This window comes from Zingiber officinale, chromosome 1B (genome assembly GCF_018446385.1).
Source record: "Zingiber officinale cultivar Zhangliang chromosome 1B, Zo_v1.1, whole genome shotgun sequence".
Lineage (NCBI taxonomy): Eukaryota > Viridiplantae > Streptophyta > Magnoliopsida > Zingiberales > Zingiberaceae > Zingiber > Zingiber officinale.
Genome location: NC_055986.1, coordinates 44,674,444 through 44,691,037, shown reverse-complemented (window position 1 = coordinate 44,691,037; position 16,594 = coordinate 44,674,444). Strand labels below are relative to the sequence as shown.

Below are 16,594 nucleotides of genomic sequence, written 5' to 3'. Positions count from 1 at the left end.
GATTAATTCATAAGGAGATTAGCTTAAATGAAGTGATAAATCATTAAATGGAATTAAAATATGGTTTCCTAATCAGATTAGGATTAGGTTTAGTTATTTGGCTTATGGTAGAACATAGCTATATTGTGTATTTTGTGTTATAGGATACTAATTAGAGATAGATCCTGATGCAAAGATAATTCAGGATGATCTACATTTGAGACGGGTACTTCTTGCCTTATTTCTTTAGTACTTTGTTCTTAGTGCATGAGCTATGATTAGATAGTCAGCTATATTTACCTTGACTTTATTCACATTATTTCTTGAGTTTAATACTTATTTTTCTTGATCTTTAAAACTAACTTGAGATATTTACAACTTTAACCTTTTATCATGCATCAAAACCTGAGTTTGATTATTAGTGTTAATTACACCAATAACTTTGTCTTACTTGATTGAATCAGTCTAACTAATTTTTATTTCTGCTATGCTACTCTATAGATTCAATTGTTTTTAGTTACTATCTACTCATTAAAATTCGTAACAATATTCATCCCCCTCTCTAGTGTTTAGTTCGATCCTATACATATTGCTAATTTAACTCTTGAACTATTATCATAAATATATTGGGAAAGTCATCTTGAAAATATTAAAGCAATAAAAATATCAAACTCTACAAATAAGAGAAAATTTATATAAATTTGTTGAAACTATTGAAGATCTTAAAACAAAAAGTGAAGCAATTTTTTAGCGGTATATGAGATTGAAAATTTTAAATTTTTATTAGATATGGCTATTCAGTATGATATATTATTTGTAATTAATATATTAGTGAATTTTTACAATATATAGATATGAACATTATTATTGTATTAGATCAGTTAAAAGGTCTTATTTTTTTTAATGATTATAGATAAAAAAGTATTCATATTGATTGATTTCTCCCAAAAAGATTGCAAATGAATCTATATATATATATATATATATATATAATCAAAATTTTATGAAAAAAATATGTAGTTAGAAGAAATAAATGATTTGATGAAAATAAAATTAATGAAGTAAAACTTTCACAATTCTTTTAAAATTAATTACTTTAATTATAAAATATTCATTTTAATTTTAAAGTAGATTTGAACCATTTAAAATATTCAAAGATGATTTTAATTTTTTATATAACGTAAAAAAGTTAAAATTGTTTGTTCATGATTTGTTTTCCAAAAATCATGATTGAAGTTTTTTAAAATTAAAATTAACAAAGTCTTATATATATTCAATAATGTTTCAAGAAAGATTAAATAATTTAAAAAATTTATCAATTAAAAAAAATATTATCAAAATTTGAATATAAAATTTTAATTAATAATAATTTGATATTTTGAAAAGTCAGAAAACTAAATTTTATATAAAAAATATTTTTAATTAATATTTTATTTATTTTTAAATAAATTCATTATTGTCAATCCCAAGTCTGAATGAAAATAGATGAAGAAAATTTTTTGATTTTTTTAAAAAAAATATTAAAGGTCTAAATTTTTTTTTACCAAAGATTTCAACGATAGTTGAGACGACTCGGTCCTACGTGACATTTCCGGAGATGTTTCCAAATTATGTGTATGATTGAAGTGTTATATGTAACCTTTTTAGGATGTTCTCAACGAGGATGTTCTTAAAATGTGTGCATGATTGAAGTGCCGTGTGCTCTTTTTATTTAACCGTGCGGCATGACGAGTACCAAGCTATAAAACCTTCTAACCATATATCTAAGTCTTTAGTCATTAGTCGTGCAGCTGAGGGCTGCAAGATCGCCCTCGTAGCCTTTGATATGATTCCATACAAAGTTACTAATCTTACATTTAAAAAAAACATATAAATTATGCATATTTATTCATCCGCAATAAATTTTAATAAATATTCATGATAATTATTAGAAGTATGTGGTGATCATTTTAGTTTTGACCAATTGTCCCAAGTCTAATACAAAAGTAATTGTAGCATATATACATGCCATCTACCACACTACAATAATATGTTTATAACATACTAAACATTGGATTGACGTAGGTCTTGGAACGAACAAATCGCCCATATATATTAACATACTAAACATGTATAACCAAATCTAGTTCTCTTCCTCTTCCATTTTCAGGGAGAAATCAGGCTCCCTTGGCTTCTTCAACGCCGGCTTCCTCGCTGCCCCATCTTTACTCCCTTTTCCACCTGCCACCGCTTTCTCCTTCGTCTTCGACTTCTCTTTAGCTTCAGTCGACGGCTGGAGAGACCACACTGAGGCGGACTGGAGTGCCGCCGCCTCCCTGTCCCCCTCCCTCATCCTCAGCTCCATCGACGCCCTCCGCCGCTTCTGCCTCCCCCACGCCGCTTGGATGAAGCACGCCGCCCACATCCGCCACTGCTGCGAGTAGAACCGCAGCTTGTGCTGCACCTGCTTGCTGTGCATCCTCCGGAACTGCGACGCCACGAACTTGAGGTCCTCCGCCACCAGCGCGAACGCCTCCACCTCCGTCACCGCCTCCACCGTCCGCGTCGACAGAGGCAGCGCCGCCGCCAGACGTGGGTCGAGAGCCCAAGTCAGCAGCTCCTCCCCGCAGAACTCCCCCGGTCCGATCCGGCACCAATTGAAGAACCCGCTGCGGCCGCCATTGGTAGTCGTGGAGTCCACGTACCCGCGGATGATGAACAGCATCTCGCCCACCGGGTCGAGCTCCCGCACCAGACACGTCCCCCGCGTGCACAACGCCGGCCGGAGCCGCTCGCAGATCGCCTCCAGCATCCGCTCGTCCATCTCGTCGAACAGGGGCACGCGGCGGACGAGGTCGAGGCAGAGGTGGCGCTTGATGTCGCGCCGGAGGTCTACTGGCAGCCCTTTCAGAAGAGCTTCCTCGTCCACCCCGCGCGTCGCTACCCACCGGAACTGGTGGTAGCGGCGCACGCTCTGCTTCAGCTCCGCCGGAAGCTGCCGGTGCCGCATCCACTGCTCCGTGTCCGTCCTCGTCACCCGCCATTCTTCCAACCTCGCCGTCGTCGATTGAAGATACGACTGCATATTTCCAATGAGCAGCCCGAAGAGAACCAAGCCCAAGACTGCGATCACAATCGCAAAGCTGATCTCACTAACACTCATGCTCGTCGACAAATTCTGCCCCAAACAACTGCACACAAATATAATTAATTTCATGAGCTTCCACTGATCTGATCGAGAAGTAGTTCAATTAATTAAATTAATCGATCTAACAAATTAAACTCGTTCTCTACTCGCCTCAAATTCTTTAAACCCCACCAAAAGCAGTAGAAGTACTTCTGGACGAAAGAAGAGGATGTCACATTATACTCCAATGCATCGGCATAAATTCCAAACTGAAACAAGTCGTTACTTGGATTGCAGAAGCTCCCAATTAGCTCACTTCTCCTCTTCCAACCATCGCTCCCTTTGCCCTCCAAGTTCTTATACTGGCATGAGAAGTCCCGGAGCTGGCAGGCAGCTCTCCAGCACGCTTCTTGCCGCTCGATCGACAGAAGATACCACGATGCTCCGATCACCTGTATAGATAGATCACACAAATTAAGGATTCAATTCACCGAAATCTATGGACGGGCGATGGCAAAGGCTAGCTCGTAGGGGGTTAGCATGCAGCTAGCGTTTACATGGCTCGCGAGCATGTAGAGTATGAGGTTGTACGCGGCTCCGGCCCAAGCGTTCTCGGTCATGACTCCGGTCATCCTTATGATTCGCTCGGAGAGGGGGAAGATTAAGAAGAGCCTGGGTAGGTACTGGAAGATGATGCTGAATCGAAGAAAGTTCTTGCTGTCGGTGACGGTGGAATCCTTAAGGCTGGGGATGACGACCCATATCATTAACTGCGGCAATGGCACGGAGGCCACCAGGTCGACCCAGAATCCCCTGGCCAAGTACCTCGACGCGATCCTGGAAGGATCGACCACGAGCTCGCCTCTCCCGAATACTCGAGAGGATGGCGCGACGAAGGCCGTTCGGAAGCGGACGTAGATCTGAATGCCGTAGAATATGTCGGCCAGTGTTCTGAGCGCGGTGAGGGCCACTTCGAGACTAGTCCCGATGTCAATGCACTCCATGGCCGGCGTCTCGGGGATGTAGAAGAAGAGAGGGTCGAGAAACAGGGACACCAGCGAGGCCGCGAGGAGGACCTTGTTCCACCGCTGAATCGCAGGGCTTCGCGGGTCGAACAGCCGCTTGTCGTTGCCTATCAGGAACTCGTAGTCTTCGGAGAAGACGCGCGACAGCACCTTGTTCTTGAAGGATTTGCACGGCTTCATGTCTTCCGTCGTGTCTGCCGCAAACTCAACTTCTTCTTTAAATCTGAAAACGTACGATCAACAACAACAACAACAAGTAAAAGGCTCAAAAACAACAGCAGTGTCTAGTGATTATCAATATTGGTGATGCATGTTAAGAATGTCTCACCTTACAGATCTTGAGGTAGAACCTGCAGCCATGGCTCAGGAGTGAATAGTGATGGCAAAGTACGATGCGTGCATGAGAACAGTCCCAGGAACTTTAAATTACGAGGGCGTAAGAATCAAAAAGGGCTCTCAACTACTCAGAAGCAGATATCCTGTGAGACGACTATGCAAGTTGCAGGAAAACCTGTGGAGGTCTGTAACGTAGGAAACACCGTGCATGTGACCGCCCGGAGCATCAACCACTTTTTTTTTTTTTTTTTTAAATGTGGTCATATCGAAATCTGGAGCACCTGAAACAAGATCGTCTCGGACAAATAATTAAGCGCAAAATAATTACATTAATTATAGCCCCGCTGAGGACACTAGTCATGAGTTGGATGATGACAGTTAGGGTTACAATCCTTTCTCTTGTTCCCTTGTTGGGTGATAATGCTTAATTTCTACTCTTTAGTGGGTTAGTTATGTTGAAAATGACCTAAAAATATTAGAAAGAAAAGAAAATTATACACGCCAGGCCTTCTCCCAACCAACTGGCCTAGCTGTTGCCGCCTGGTTCTATCAGTTAATGTTTACTTCAAAGAATTGCCGACTGCTACTTAACTCAAGCGGAGGAAGCCTCACCTTCTCCATCCTCCCCCTCTCCCACGCCTCAGAAAGCCAAGAATAAGATATGCGGGGTGGTGCACTCCTCTCCTCCTCTCCTCCTCTCCTGGGTTATATTCTCTCTCCATCCAAACACACGGGTGCATCACTAATTGTGATCCTCCATGCTTATTTTCACTTTCACGATAGTTCTGTTGTGCTTTAAATTCCACTCAATCCTCAGTCACCTCTCCTGCTCAGTTTAACCGTGATTTATCTTCTCTGAATATCTGTGGGGCCGGACTCAGGGGACCGCTAAGGTGGCAGTTCCACTTTATGCAACTTTCACGATAGTTCTTGTCTTGTCCTCTAGAACGGACACTTAGCTAATGTATGATGGTGTTATCATCATAAGGTCGGGGAATTAAATCCAGATTAGTAGTTAGGTATCTGTCCTCTCTTATATGTTATTCAATTATCCAAGATTATCGGTTACCCATAATTTATCTTTTCCGTGTTGACATGACAACGAGCTGACAAAGACATTAGAGACAAGTGAATCACCTTTTAACACCACAATAGTTCTAGCCTTCTCAATTTATTGAAGCTTCAAAATTCTCCTTCATGATAACTGAAAGTTTTTCAATGCTTTGCGGGAGTTACGTTCTGTGTGTGATACAGTGAATAGGGAAGAGTTCTTCAGTGGGGTCCAAGGGTCAACAGTCAAGTATAAATTTTAATCAAAGTACAAGATAGGTTAAAAGCCGAGTAGTTAAGCTAATAGGACCTGGCCTCTTTATCGGGCATGCTTTCATTGGCCTCACTCCTCGACTCTACCTGACCCACACAGGGCTATGCACTTCGTTCTCTCCTAATTGGTTATCGCCGATCGAACTGGCTCTCTACGGGCCTCATTCCACGACTCCGTCAGACTTGCACGGGGCTCTTCTTCCCATTCTCTCCTAATCGGCTACCGTCAATCAGACTAACTCTCTATGGTTCTCACTCTCTAGCTTTGCCGAATTCGCACGGGGCTTTGCTTCCCGTTTTCTCCCGATTGGCTACCGCCGACTAGACAAGCTCTTTACGAACCCCACTCCCCAGCTTTGTCAGACCCGTATGAGGCTCCACTCCACATTCTCTCCCAATCGGCTTCTGTCGATCAGACTAGCTTTCTACGGGCCCCACTCCCAAGTTTTGCTATACTCGCTTGAGACTGTGCTCCCCGTTCTCTCCTAATTGACTACCTTCGATCGAAATGACTCTCTATGGACCCCACTCCCTAGCTCTGCTAGACCCGCAAAGGACTTTGCTCCCCATTTTCTCCCAATTGGCTACCGTCGATCTGACTAGCTCTTTACGGGCCCCACTCCTCGAATCTGTCATATTTACACAGGGCTCTGCTCTCCATTCTCTCATGATCGGTTATTACCAATCGGACTGTCTCTCTACAGGCCATACTCTCTGACTTTATCGGACTCACACGGGGCACTGTTCCCCATTCTCTCCTGATCGCCTACCGCCAATTAGAAAGGCTCTCTATTGGCCCCACTTTCCGGCTCTGTCGGACCCACATAGAGCTCTACTCCCCCATTCTCTCATGATTAGCTATTGTCGATCGAGCAATGCATTAAAAGGATAACACTATGGTTTGTTAAACCTCTTGCAGAGCTCCAGTCTCTCTCGAGATATTATTACAAACCATTTAGGTCGGTCTCATAAGGAAGTGGGTCCTCTACGCAAGGCACATCCCCCAACTAGTAGTCCAATGAGCCTCCTAGCCTAGGAGCTCATTTCGCTATGAATATAGCAAGTGGGTTTGTCAGAGAAGATCCTATTCGTGTACAAATACACAATACACCCTCCTCATACTCACGATGTGATTACTAGATATTGTTGGAGCAATCCCAATAGTTTGTGCAACCATGTGTTTTGGTGTTTGGGCAAAGAGTTTAAGTTAAGTTCACCCTTGTATTTGATATGTGCATGTGAATGTGCAAGTTTGCAGGATACATATATGACTTAGCTTGATGGCTTCGAGTCCGACGAAGGATGGAGCATCCGAGGGACCGTGGATAAGGCAGCAAGGACAAGGGTCGAGGGAAGTGACTTCGAGGCATACTCGAAGGATGGCATTGGGGGCGAGCCGTGGACTTAAATGCATCCGAGGGACGAGAGCCAATAGAAGTAGGCTTGAAGGCAAGAGGTCAAGGCTGCAACGAAGAGTCAAGTGAGTCTTAAAGGTGAGGGCCCGAGTGCTGAGAGATTGTACTCGGGTACTAGTCGACTAGTGGTTTTATCAGTCAATTGGGCAGTAGACTGGGAGAGAACAGATTACTTCTGTTCGATCGACCAATGTGGATCAGTCGACTGATATTTGTTACATCCTCGCAAGTGCATGATTTCATCGTCAATAATAAAAGATTATCGATCCCACAGGGACTAGTTATAAGTACTAGAGATGTCTCATGATGAATTAGCTAAACAATTGACAAAGGTAGTGAATGTACTAAGTAAAGCAACTAGAAATAGAAACAGAAAAGTAAATGAAGGAACTTAGTTTTTATTAGTGTTCTAAGAGTTCGGTTTCATTGTGATATTTATCGATGTAATATGATTCACTAATTCATATCCTCAATTAACATGCATTTGTAGGATGTTGTGAGTTTTCTCCTGCAGAAGACAACCGGCAAGGGACCTTGATCTACACCACAACCGAATAAATAGATATGATCCCTATAAAGTTCGTTAGCTGGGTTGCCTGTCACTAGCGTCCCTCGGTCATACGACACAGAAACACATCTCTCCTCAATCCACGTAATGATGTAGGTAATAAGTACATTCAACTATCCCACCTCCTTGTAGAGACTTGCTTCACCTTTCAAGAAGACACCCCAAACATCCATTAGCGGGACTGCCTGTCACGAGCGTCTCTTGGTCATACAATCTAGGGCATCCCTCTACGGGATCCACAAGCATCACAAACATTCAATCAAACATAGTAATTAGGTCCAAACACATGAATCCACACTAGATCAAATAGATACAAAATATGCTAGCATCATATAGATAGAAAATTGGCATATCCATGAGATTTTACATCAAATCACACCACAAATACTCCCTTAATCCTATAACAATAGATCTACTCCATAGCAAAAAGATAAAGATCAGTAGACAAGAAGATTACAAGAATTTTAATCCCAATCCGAAGAAAAGAGAATAGAAAAGCTTATCTAGTGTCGATGAGTGATCTTCAGAACCAATCCTTAGCTACCGGAGTCGATGTGGAGATGGAGATGGCCTTAGATCGATGGATCATGAACGAAGAACAACACCAAGTTGGATCTCCCCAAAGGGAGAGCCTTCCCCTTTGAAAGGGAAAGAAATCCCCTTTTATAGAGCTGGGGCACGGGCACCACACGGCCTGTGACATGGCCGTGTGGCTCTCACACAGCCTCTTACATTCTCCTCTCGGCCAGGGTGACACGGTCATGTTCTGCTTTGGCTCTAGATTGCCTACACGGTCATGTGGCTCACACAGCCTGTCCATTCTTGGTCTCTGGAAATCCTGCACGGCTGTGTGGACCACACGACCAATCTTGGCTTGCTCTCTGGAAGTGTTGCACGACCGTGTGGATCTACATGGTCATGCTCTGGACATGCTGCTGAGTGACACGGCCGTGTGGCTCTCACATGGCCATGTCATGCTCCTCCTCTGGTGAATCCACACGGCATGTGTGCACCATATGACCAAGTTCATTTTTCTCCTTGCTTCTTTGATATGGTCATGTAGGTCACATTGCTAGTGTTGTTTTCCTTCGATTATTGACTGGCTTGACCGCGAATATCGTTTCCTCATCAAATTCGACTCCTGTCAATAGAAAGTACACAATAGCATATCTCCGAATAAAAAGGAGTAATTATGTTGAAAATAAGACAAAGAGTATGAAAGTGCATAGACAAAGCATGCGTAAAATATGTGAATGTGCGTCAAAACATGCTAAATAAGTATATATAATCTACGCACATCACACCTCCATACTTAAACCTTTGCTTGTCCTCAAGCAAAATGTTGTAATCTACACTCATGTGCTCCATAATGCATCATAATTCCTAGTACATTTTTCTAACTCTATCTACAAGTTTCATTGATGAGAATGATCATAGAAATAACTCAAGTATGGCCTAAGAATAAGTTTCCTGTGCACAGTGCAATAAGTGACCCAAACTCTTCAAGTCTCAATCCTTGTCCTAGTCAAGTCGTCATCCAATTGAGTTCCTAATGTTCCCGGTGATAGACACTTACCTGCCACACACTTGATTTATATTCCTCAATCCACCCAATGTCTCAAAGGCGTGCTCGATATCAAGATAAACATAGCAGTCATTTCTCCAGTAACCTAACTCAGTCTCAAAGGGGTAACTTGCTAGTTTCCACTCATGACAACTATTTTTTATATCCCGTATTCATCATTTTTTTCTTTATTTTTATTTTTAGTGATTGCAAGATGTAACACTTGAACACAAATGCACTTAAGTATAAATGTTAGGATATTTTGATTTTTTTTTCAAATGAACTTACATGATTCGAGCATCATCTAGTAACCAAAATGTAACTTGAGAAATCACCATAGGAACTAAGTGTTGGTTGCTACTCGGAAAGCATATAGGTTCCACTGTACAAAAATTTTGTACAAAGGTCTGAACCTTTTCCTAACTACCATGTGTTCTTTTAAATTAAATTTTGGATCTCCTGCGGAACTTAACACGTTTGATCCAAAACTTAATCTATTTGTTCTTTTAGGTTTTGACTTGGATCTCCTGCAGAACTTAACACGTTTGATCCAAGTCTCCTTAAGTTATTAATTCCATTAAATATTAATTTCCATAAAAGGTTCCCAGTACTGACGTGGCGAGGCACATGGCCTTCTTGGATATGGGAGCAACCACCACCGACTAGACAAAACCTTTAATAGAAAGCTAATATTTAATTTCCTAAAATAACTTTAGGTTAACCAAAGAGAACAATCAAATCACAAGGAAAAGAAAGAAACAAAAGAACACAACTTCGAAAAAACATATTCGAAATACTAGAACGTAAGCCTCTTGTATTTGGTATTATTTCCATAAATAACTAGCATGATGCGGAAATTGAAATTACTAGTTATACCTTGTAGAAAAACCTCTTGATCTTCTACCGTATTCCTCTTCTAACCTCGAACGTTGTGTGGGCAACGATCTTCCAAGATGAGAAACCACCAACCACCTTCTTCTTCTCCAAGCAAGGTTCGGCCACAAAAGTAAAGCTTCACCAAGGAGAAAAACCAAAATACTAACCAAGCTCCAAGAGATGCTAGCTTTCTCTCCTTCTTCTTCTTCTTCTCCAAGTAGTATCCGGCCACCACAAGAGCTCCAAGGAGGGGAGAGAGGTTCGGCCACCACAAGAGGAAGAGAGGGAGAGGATGGACCGGCCACCACAAGGAACAAGAGAGGGAGAGGAATAATAGATGTTGTGTCTTGAGAAGGCACCCTCACCCCTTCTTTTATATTCCTTGGCCTAGGTAAATTAGGAAATAAATTTTCCTTAATTTCCTTGACATGATTTAATTGAGAGAAATAAAATAAAATTTCCCTAATTAATTTGTGATGGCCGGCCACATCATTGGAAGGCAAATAGGACAAGTTTCAATCAACAATTAAAACTTCCTAATTTGTTTCCGGAAATTTTAAAAAATAAAATTTCTCTTTAAAATCTCTTCATGGTTAATAAAAGGAAATTTCTATAATTTTAATTTTATCAATCATGTGGATAATTTTAAAGAGAAAATAAAATATCTTACCAATCTACAAATTAGGAAAGAGATCTAATCTCTTTCTTAATCTTTTGTAGATCTTTTACAAGAGAGATATTTTAATTTTAATTCTCTTTAATAAATTATTTCTTCCACATAATAAAAACTAAAATTAAAATCCCTTTTTAATTTTATTTGGCCGGCCCTACTAGCTTGGGTTCAAGCTAGGGCCGGCCACCCCAAAATATACCTAGGCCGGCCCTAGCTTGGTTCCCAAGCTAGCTTGGCCGGCCCCCATTGGGTGGGTATAGAAGGTGGGTATAGGTGGGTATAGAACTCTATAAATAAGAGGCTACGATAGGGACCGAGAGGAGGAATTGGTTTTGGTCTCCCGATAAAATTAAGCATCCCGTGTTCGCCCCGAACACACAACTTAACTTTATCAATGATAATTCATTCCACTAGAGAACTATCATTGAACTACCGCACCAATCCCAAATTACATTTTTGGGCTCCTTCTTATTATGAGTGTGTTAGTCTCCCTGTGTTTAAGATATCGAATGTCCACTAATTAAGTGAGTTACTGACAATTCATTTAATTAATATCTAAGTCCAAGAGTAGTACCACTCAACCTTATTATCATGTCGGACTAAGTCCACCTGCAGGGTTTAACATGACAATCTTTATGAGCTCCTCTTGAGGACATTATCAACCTAGTATCACTAGGACACAGTTTCCTTCTATAATCAACAACACACACTATGAGTGATACAATTTCCCAATTTATCGGGTTTATTGATTCATCGAACTAAATCTCACCCATTGATAAATTAAAGAAATAAATATCAAACATATGTGCTTGTTATTATATTAGGATTAAGAGCACACACTTCCATAATAACTGAGGTCTTTGTTCCTTTATAAAGTCAGTATAAAAGGAACGACCTCAAATGGTCCTACTCAATACACTCTGAGTGTACTAGTGTAATTATATGGTCAAGATAAGCTAATACCTAATTACACTACGACCTTCTAATGGTTTGTTCCTTTCCATTCTGGTCTTGAGCTACTGTTTATAATTTATAAGGTACTGATAACATCATCTTCTGTATGTGACACCACATACTATGTTATCTACAATATAAATTAAATGAACAACTACAAACAAATGTAGATAATTAGACCAAATGTGATTCTTTATTCATAATGAATGTTTACAAAGCTTAGACTTTCAGTATACACTTCCAACAATCTCCCACTTATACTAATGACTAAGCTGCCATATCTTCTACTATACATCTGATTCCCATTCCCTCCACATGCCGATCGAAAGCTTTCGCCGGAAGGGCCTTAGTGAAAGGATCTGCCAGGTTATCCGCTGATGCAATCTTGGCGATGACAACTTCTCCTCGCTTCACGATATCTCGTATCAGGTGGTACTTGCGCTCTATATGTTTACTCGCCTTATGAGCTCGTGGTTCCTTCGAGTTTGCAACTGCACCGCTATTATCACAATAAATTGTGATGATCTTGGGCAAACCAGGAATCACATCTAAGTCCATTAGAAAGTTCCTGAGCCATACTGCTTCTTTAGCTGCCTCAGAGGCTACTACATACTCAGCTTCCATGGTTGAGTCCGAAACGCATTTTTGCTTAACACTCCTCCATGATATGGCTCCACCTCCTAAAGTAAACACATAGCCTGATGTAGACTTACTATTGTCCCTATCTGATTGAAAATCTGAATCCGTGTAACCCACATGGAGCAAATCATCTGCTTGGTAAACTAGCATATAATCCCTAGTCCTTCTCAGGTACTTTAATATATGCTTTACCGCAGTCCAATATCCTTGTCCAGGGTTACTCTGATATCTGCTAACCATGCCTACGGCAAAACAGATATCAGGTCTCGTACATAGCATTGCATACATTAGGCTTCCTACAGCCGAAGCATAAGGAACTGCTTTCATGTCCTCTATCTCTTTTGATGTCTTTGGAGACATCTCTTTAGATAGAGCTACTCCATGTCTAAAAGGTAAGAAACCTTTCTTGGAGTCTTGCATGCTAAAACGAGCAAGGATTGTATCTATATATGAAGCTTGGGATAGACACAACATTCTTTTCTTGCGATCCCTTATAACTTTGATCCCAAGAATGTGTGCACATTCTCCTAAGTCCTTCATATCAAATTGTTTGGACAACCATACCCTTACGTCTGATAATACCTTGACATTGTTGCCAATTAACAAAATATCATCTACGTATAGTACAAGAAATACCACCACATTTCGTTACACTTCTTATATACACAAGACTCATCCGGACTTTGAATAAATCCATATGATGGATTACTTCATTAAACCGGATGTTCCAAGACTTGAAGCTTGCTTTAGTCCATAAATGGACCGATTGAGCTTGCATACTAGATGCTCTTTGCCTTTTCAATAAATCCTTGGTTGCTTCATATGGATGTTCTCTTCAAGACTTCCATTAAGGAAAGTCGTCTTGACATCCATTTGCCAAATCTCATAATCCATATGAGCGAATGGATAAGAGTATCCGGATAGACTTAAGCATGGCTCTTGGTGAAAAGGTTTCCTCATAATCGATTCCCTCTTTACGAGTGTACCCTTTCGCAACAAGCCTAGCTTTGAAGGTTTCTACCTTCCGTCATCCCTCTTTTCCTTTTGTAGATCCACTTGCATCCAACGGTTTTACACCATCGGTGGTTCTACAAGCTCCAGACCTTATTAGAGTACATGGACTCTATTTGAATTCATTGCCTTTTGCCAAGATCTTGCATCTATATCTTGGAGTGCTTCATCATATGACCGGGGATCAGGTTTACAGGGATCAAGTCGAAGACTCTCCCAAAACATGAATCTTTCAGTGCATTACAACCCTCCCACTACGACGAGGCATGCGTGGTTGTGTATCATGTGTGACACGTGTTGCAGTCTCTTGTGGTACTTCATCTTGTACTGTTGGTACTGAAGTAGACATGTCCTCTCTAAGTTCTTCTAAAACAACTTTACTCTTGGGCTTGTGATCCATTATATAGTCTTCTTCTAAAAACTGGGCATTGGTGCTAACAATGACCTTCCGGTCTTAGGACTATAAAATAAACCACCTTTCGTTCCTTTGGGATATCCTACAAACACGCGAACTTCAGTACGAGATTCTAACTTATCGACATCTGGTTTCAGCACATGTGTTGGACTACCTCATATCCGAATATGTCTTAGGGGTTTCGCCCATTCCACAATTCTATGGGAGTAGAAGAAACGATTTAGAAGGTACTAAGTTCGGAATGTACCGTTTCCAGAGCATATCCCAAAATGAATTTGGTAATTCGAATAACTCATCATTGATCTAACCATCTCCATAAGAGTCCTATTCCTTCGTTATGCCACCATTCTGTTGGGGTGTTCCAGTGCGAACAATTGGGATTGAATCCGGCCTCGATAAGTAATTCCTAAACTCTCCTAAGAGGTATTCGCCACCACGATCGTAGTAGTGTCTTGATACTTTTACCTAGTCGTTTCTCCACATCGACCTTGTATTCTTTGAACTTATCAAAGCACTCGGACTTCGGCGCATTAGGTAAATGTATCCATATCTTGAATAATCGTCTATGAAAGAGACAAAATATTCAAAACCTCCTCTTGCATGGACGGACATAGGACCACACAAATCGAGTGAACCAACTCTAACACTTCTTTGGCTCTATACCCCTTGGCCTTGAGCGGCCTCTTGGTCATTTACCTTCTAAGCAAGATTCACAAGTTGGAAAATTTTCCAACTCTAATGAACTTAAAGTCCATCGGCTATAAGCCTCTGAATCCTACTTAAGTTAATATGACCAAGCCTTAGATGCCAAAGATATGCTTGGTTCATTTCAAAAGGTTCTTTTCTCTTATTAGAATTAGAAGATGAATTATAAATTTTCATGTTTTGCTTTGTGGAAGAATTTGAATTTAAAATATACAAATTGCCAACTAATGCACCAGAACAGATAATCACTTTATTTCTTTTAATAACTACATCGTTACTGAAAGAAACTGAATATCCATCTAAAAACAGTTTAGAAACTGAAATTAAATTCTTTCTAAAACTGGGTACATAAAGACAATTTCTTAAAACCAAATTTCTATTTCTACTAAAAGATAAGTAGACGTCTCCCACTGCAACAGCTGCCACCTTAGTAGCATTGCCCATGTAGACGGTAATCTCCCCTTCAGATAGTCGTCGGGTTTCCTGGAACCCCTGCAAGGAATTGCAGACATGATCAGTGGCTCCCGTATCTACACACCAGGTGCTGGTAGATAACACCGCTAAACATGTTTCAACAACTAGAGTATGAGATATACCTTTGTTTTGGTTCTTACGAGACGATCCGCCTTCGATGTCACCTGCTTGCGATGAAGCACTTGCCCTTGACTTCTTCATTCCACTTTAAATCCGTACTCGAGATTTATTCACTTTCTTTCTTGAACCAGTTTGTTTCTTCTTCTTCTTACCTTTTGGTTTAGAAGTAGAACCATTTGCATAGTGAATTTGAGCATTGTGACGAAATAACCCTTCTCTTGAAGTTACGTCAGTAGTTCCCCTAATGAATAAATCCTTTTATTCATATTATAGTTCAGTCGGCTCATAACTTCTAGGTAGGGTTTGGAGGATCATATCGATCTGGGTTTCCCATCAATTTCTCCTCCAAGGATCAGTATTTCGTTCGGATAAGCCATCATGTTTAGGATATGATCCCTTACAGAGTACCCTCTTGCATGGTGGTGTCATTATCTTTCTCATAGCTTCTTGTCTAGAAGCCCTATCACGATGACCAAAGAGTTCTTTGAGATTGTTCATAATATCATAAGTTGTTGGTAAATCTTTGTGCTGCTGTTGCAATACATTTGCCATTGAAGCCAAAGTGTAACACCGCGCCATCGCATCGGCTTTTGCCCATATACTGTGATATTCAATCTACTCCTGGGTAGATTCACCGATGGGTGCATCAGGCAATGCTCAGTCAGTACAAATTTATAGCTTTCAGGATAAGAACAATATCCGGTTTCTTTTCCAATCTATGTAATTTGGTCCAGTAAGTCTATTTTGTTGAAGTATGATGGACAATGGGTTGAAAGTCATCCTAAGAATCACAAATAACTTTTGGTCGGAACTCTAAATTTAGAATACTATTGATTCCTCAAACAATACTATTTTAAATTAACCAACACCTTAAAACACCGTGAATTTTGTATGCCACGTTAGTGTGGACGTATACAAATTCAACATTTGTAAAAGGAGGGTTTTAACCCATTAATTTTATTATCTTGTCAACCTAACTTTTGACAAATAAAATTAATAGTTGGTATTATTGGTCACACAAATAATAGCAGTGACTCCGTTAGGGAGGATACTATTAGATGTGTCTAAGTGTACACCATTACTTGACACTAAGTCCATTAATAAGATTATGCCCCTTCGTTGGGGAAGATCACACGCTCTTAATTAACTTCCTATAGTCATCCATAAATGGAAGTCTGTTCTAGTGGTCCGCAAACAAGCTCATCCGTTATGGAGGAAGGCACTCAGAGCTAACGCAAGCTTGTTTGCATCACTTACAAACCAGTAATGGAGACCATGGGATTTACTTAAAAATCCCTCTCCCACTTAGTTATTTATAAATGAGGAATTTTAACTATGCTAGCCTACTAAACTTGTAAACTAACATGCACACATATAAAAGCAATAAATAGAAAATCTAATTTTCAACTAT

The 16,594-nt window shown here is 40.5% G+C and overlaps 1 protein-coding gene across 1 annotated transcript; it reads right to left on the bottom strand.

Moving 5' to 3' along the window:
* Positions 1-1,931: 1,931 nt before the first annotated feature.
* On the bottom strand, positions 1,932-4,526 carry LOC122056160 (protein CNGC15b-like). Its single transcript, XM_042617976.1, has 4 exons — positions 4,439-4,526; positions 3,643-4,333; positions 3,257-3,537; positions 1,932-3,149 (listed from the first exon to the last, which is right to left on the bottom strand). The coding sequence occupies exons 1-4, from the start codon at positions 4,468-4,470 to the stop codon at positions 2,102-2,104; spliced, it is 2,052 nt and encodes a 683-aa protein (XP_042473910.1). The 5' UTR covers positions 4,471-4,526; the 3' UTR covers positions 1,932-2,101.
* Positions 4,527-16,594: the final 12,068 nt, after the last annotated feature.

What these genes read in the sequence shown, in the direction of transcription:
- LOC122056160 (XM_042617976.1), bottom strand. Translation starts at nt 4,470, where the DNA reads ATGGCTGCAGGTTCTACCTCAAGATCTGTAAG. An exon ending in TCTACATGCTCGCGAGCCAT is followed by an intron (nt 3,538 to 3,642) that starts GTAAACGCTAGC and finishes CTATCTATACAG; the next exon opens with GTGATCGGAGCATCGTGGTA. An exon ending in TGGGGTTTAAAGAATTTGAG is followed by an intron (nt 3,150 to 3,256) that starts GCGAGTAGAGAA and finishes ATTTGTGTGCAG; the next exon opens with TTGTTTGGGGCAGAATTTGT.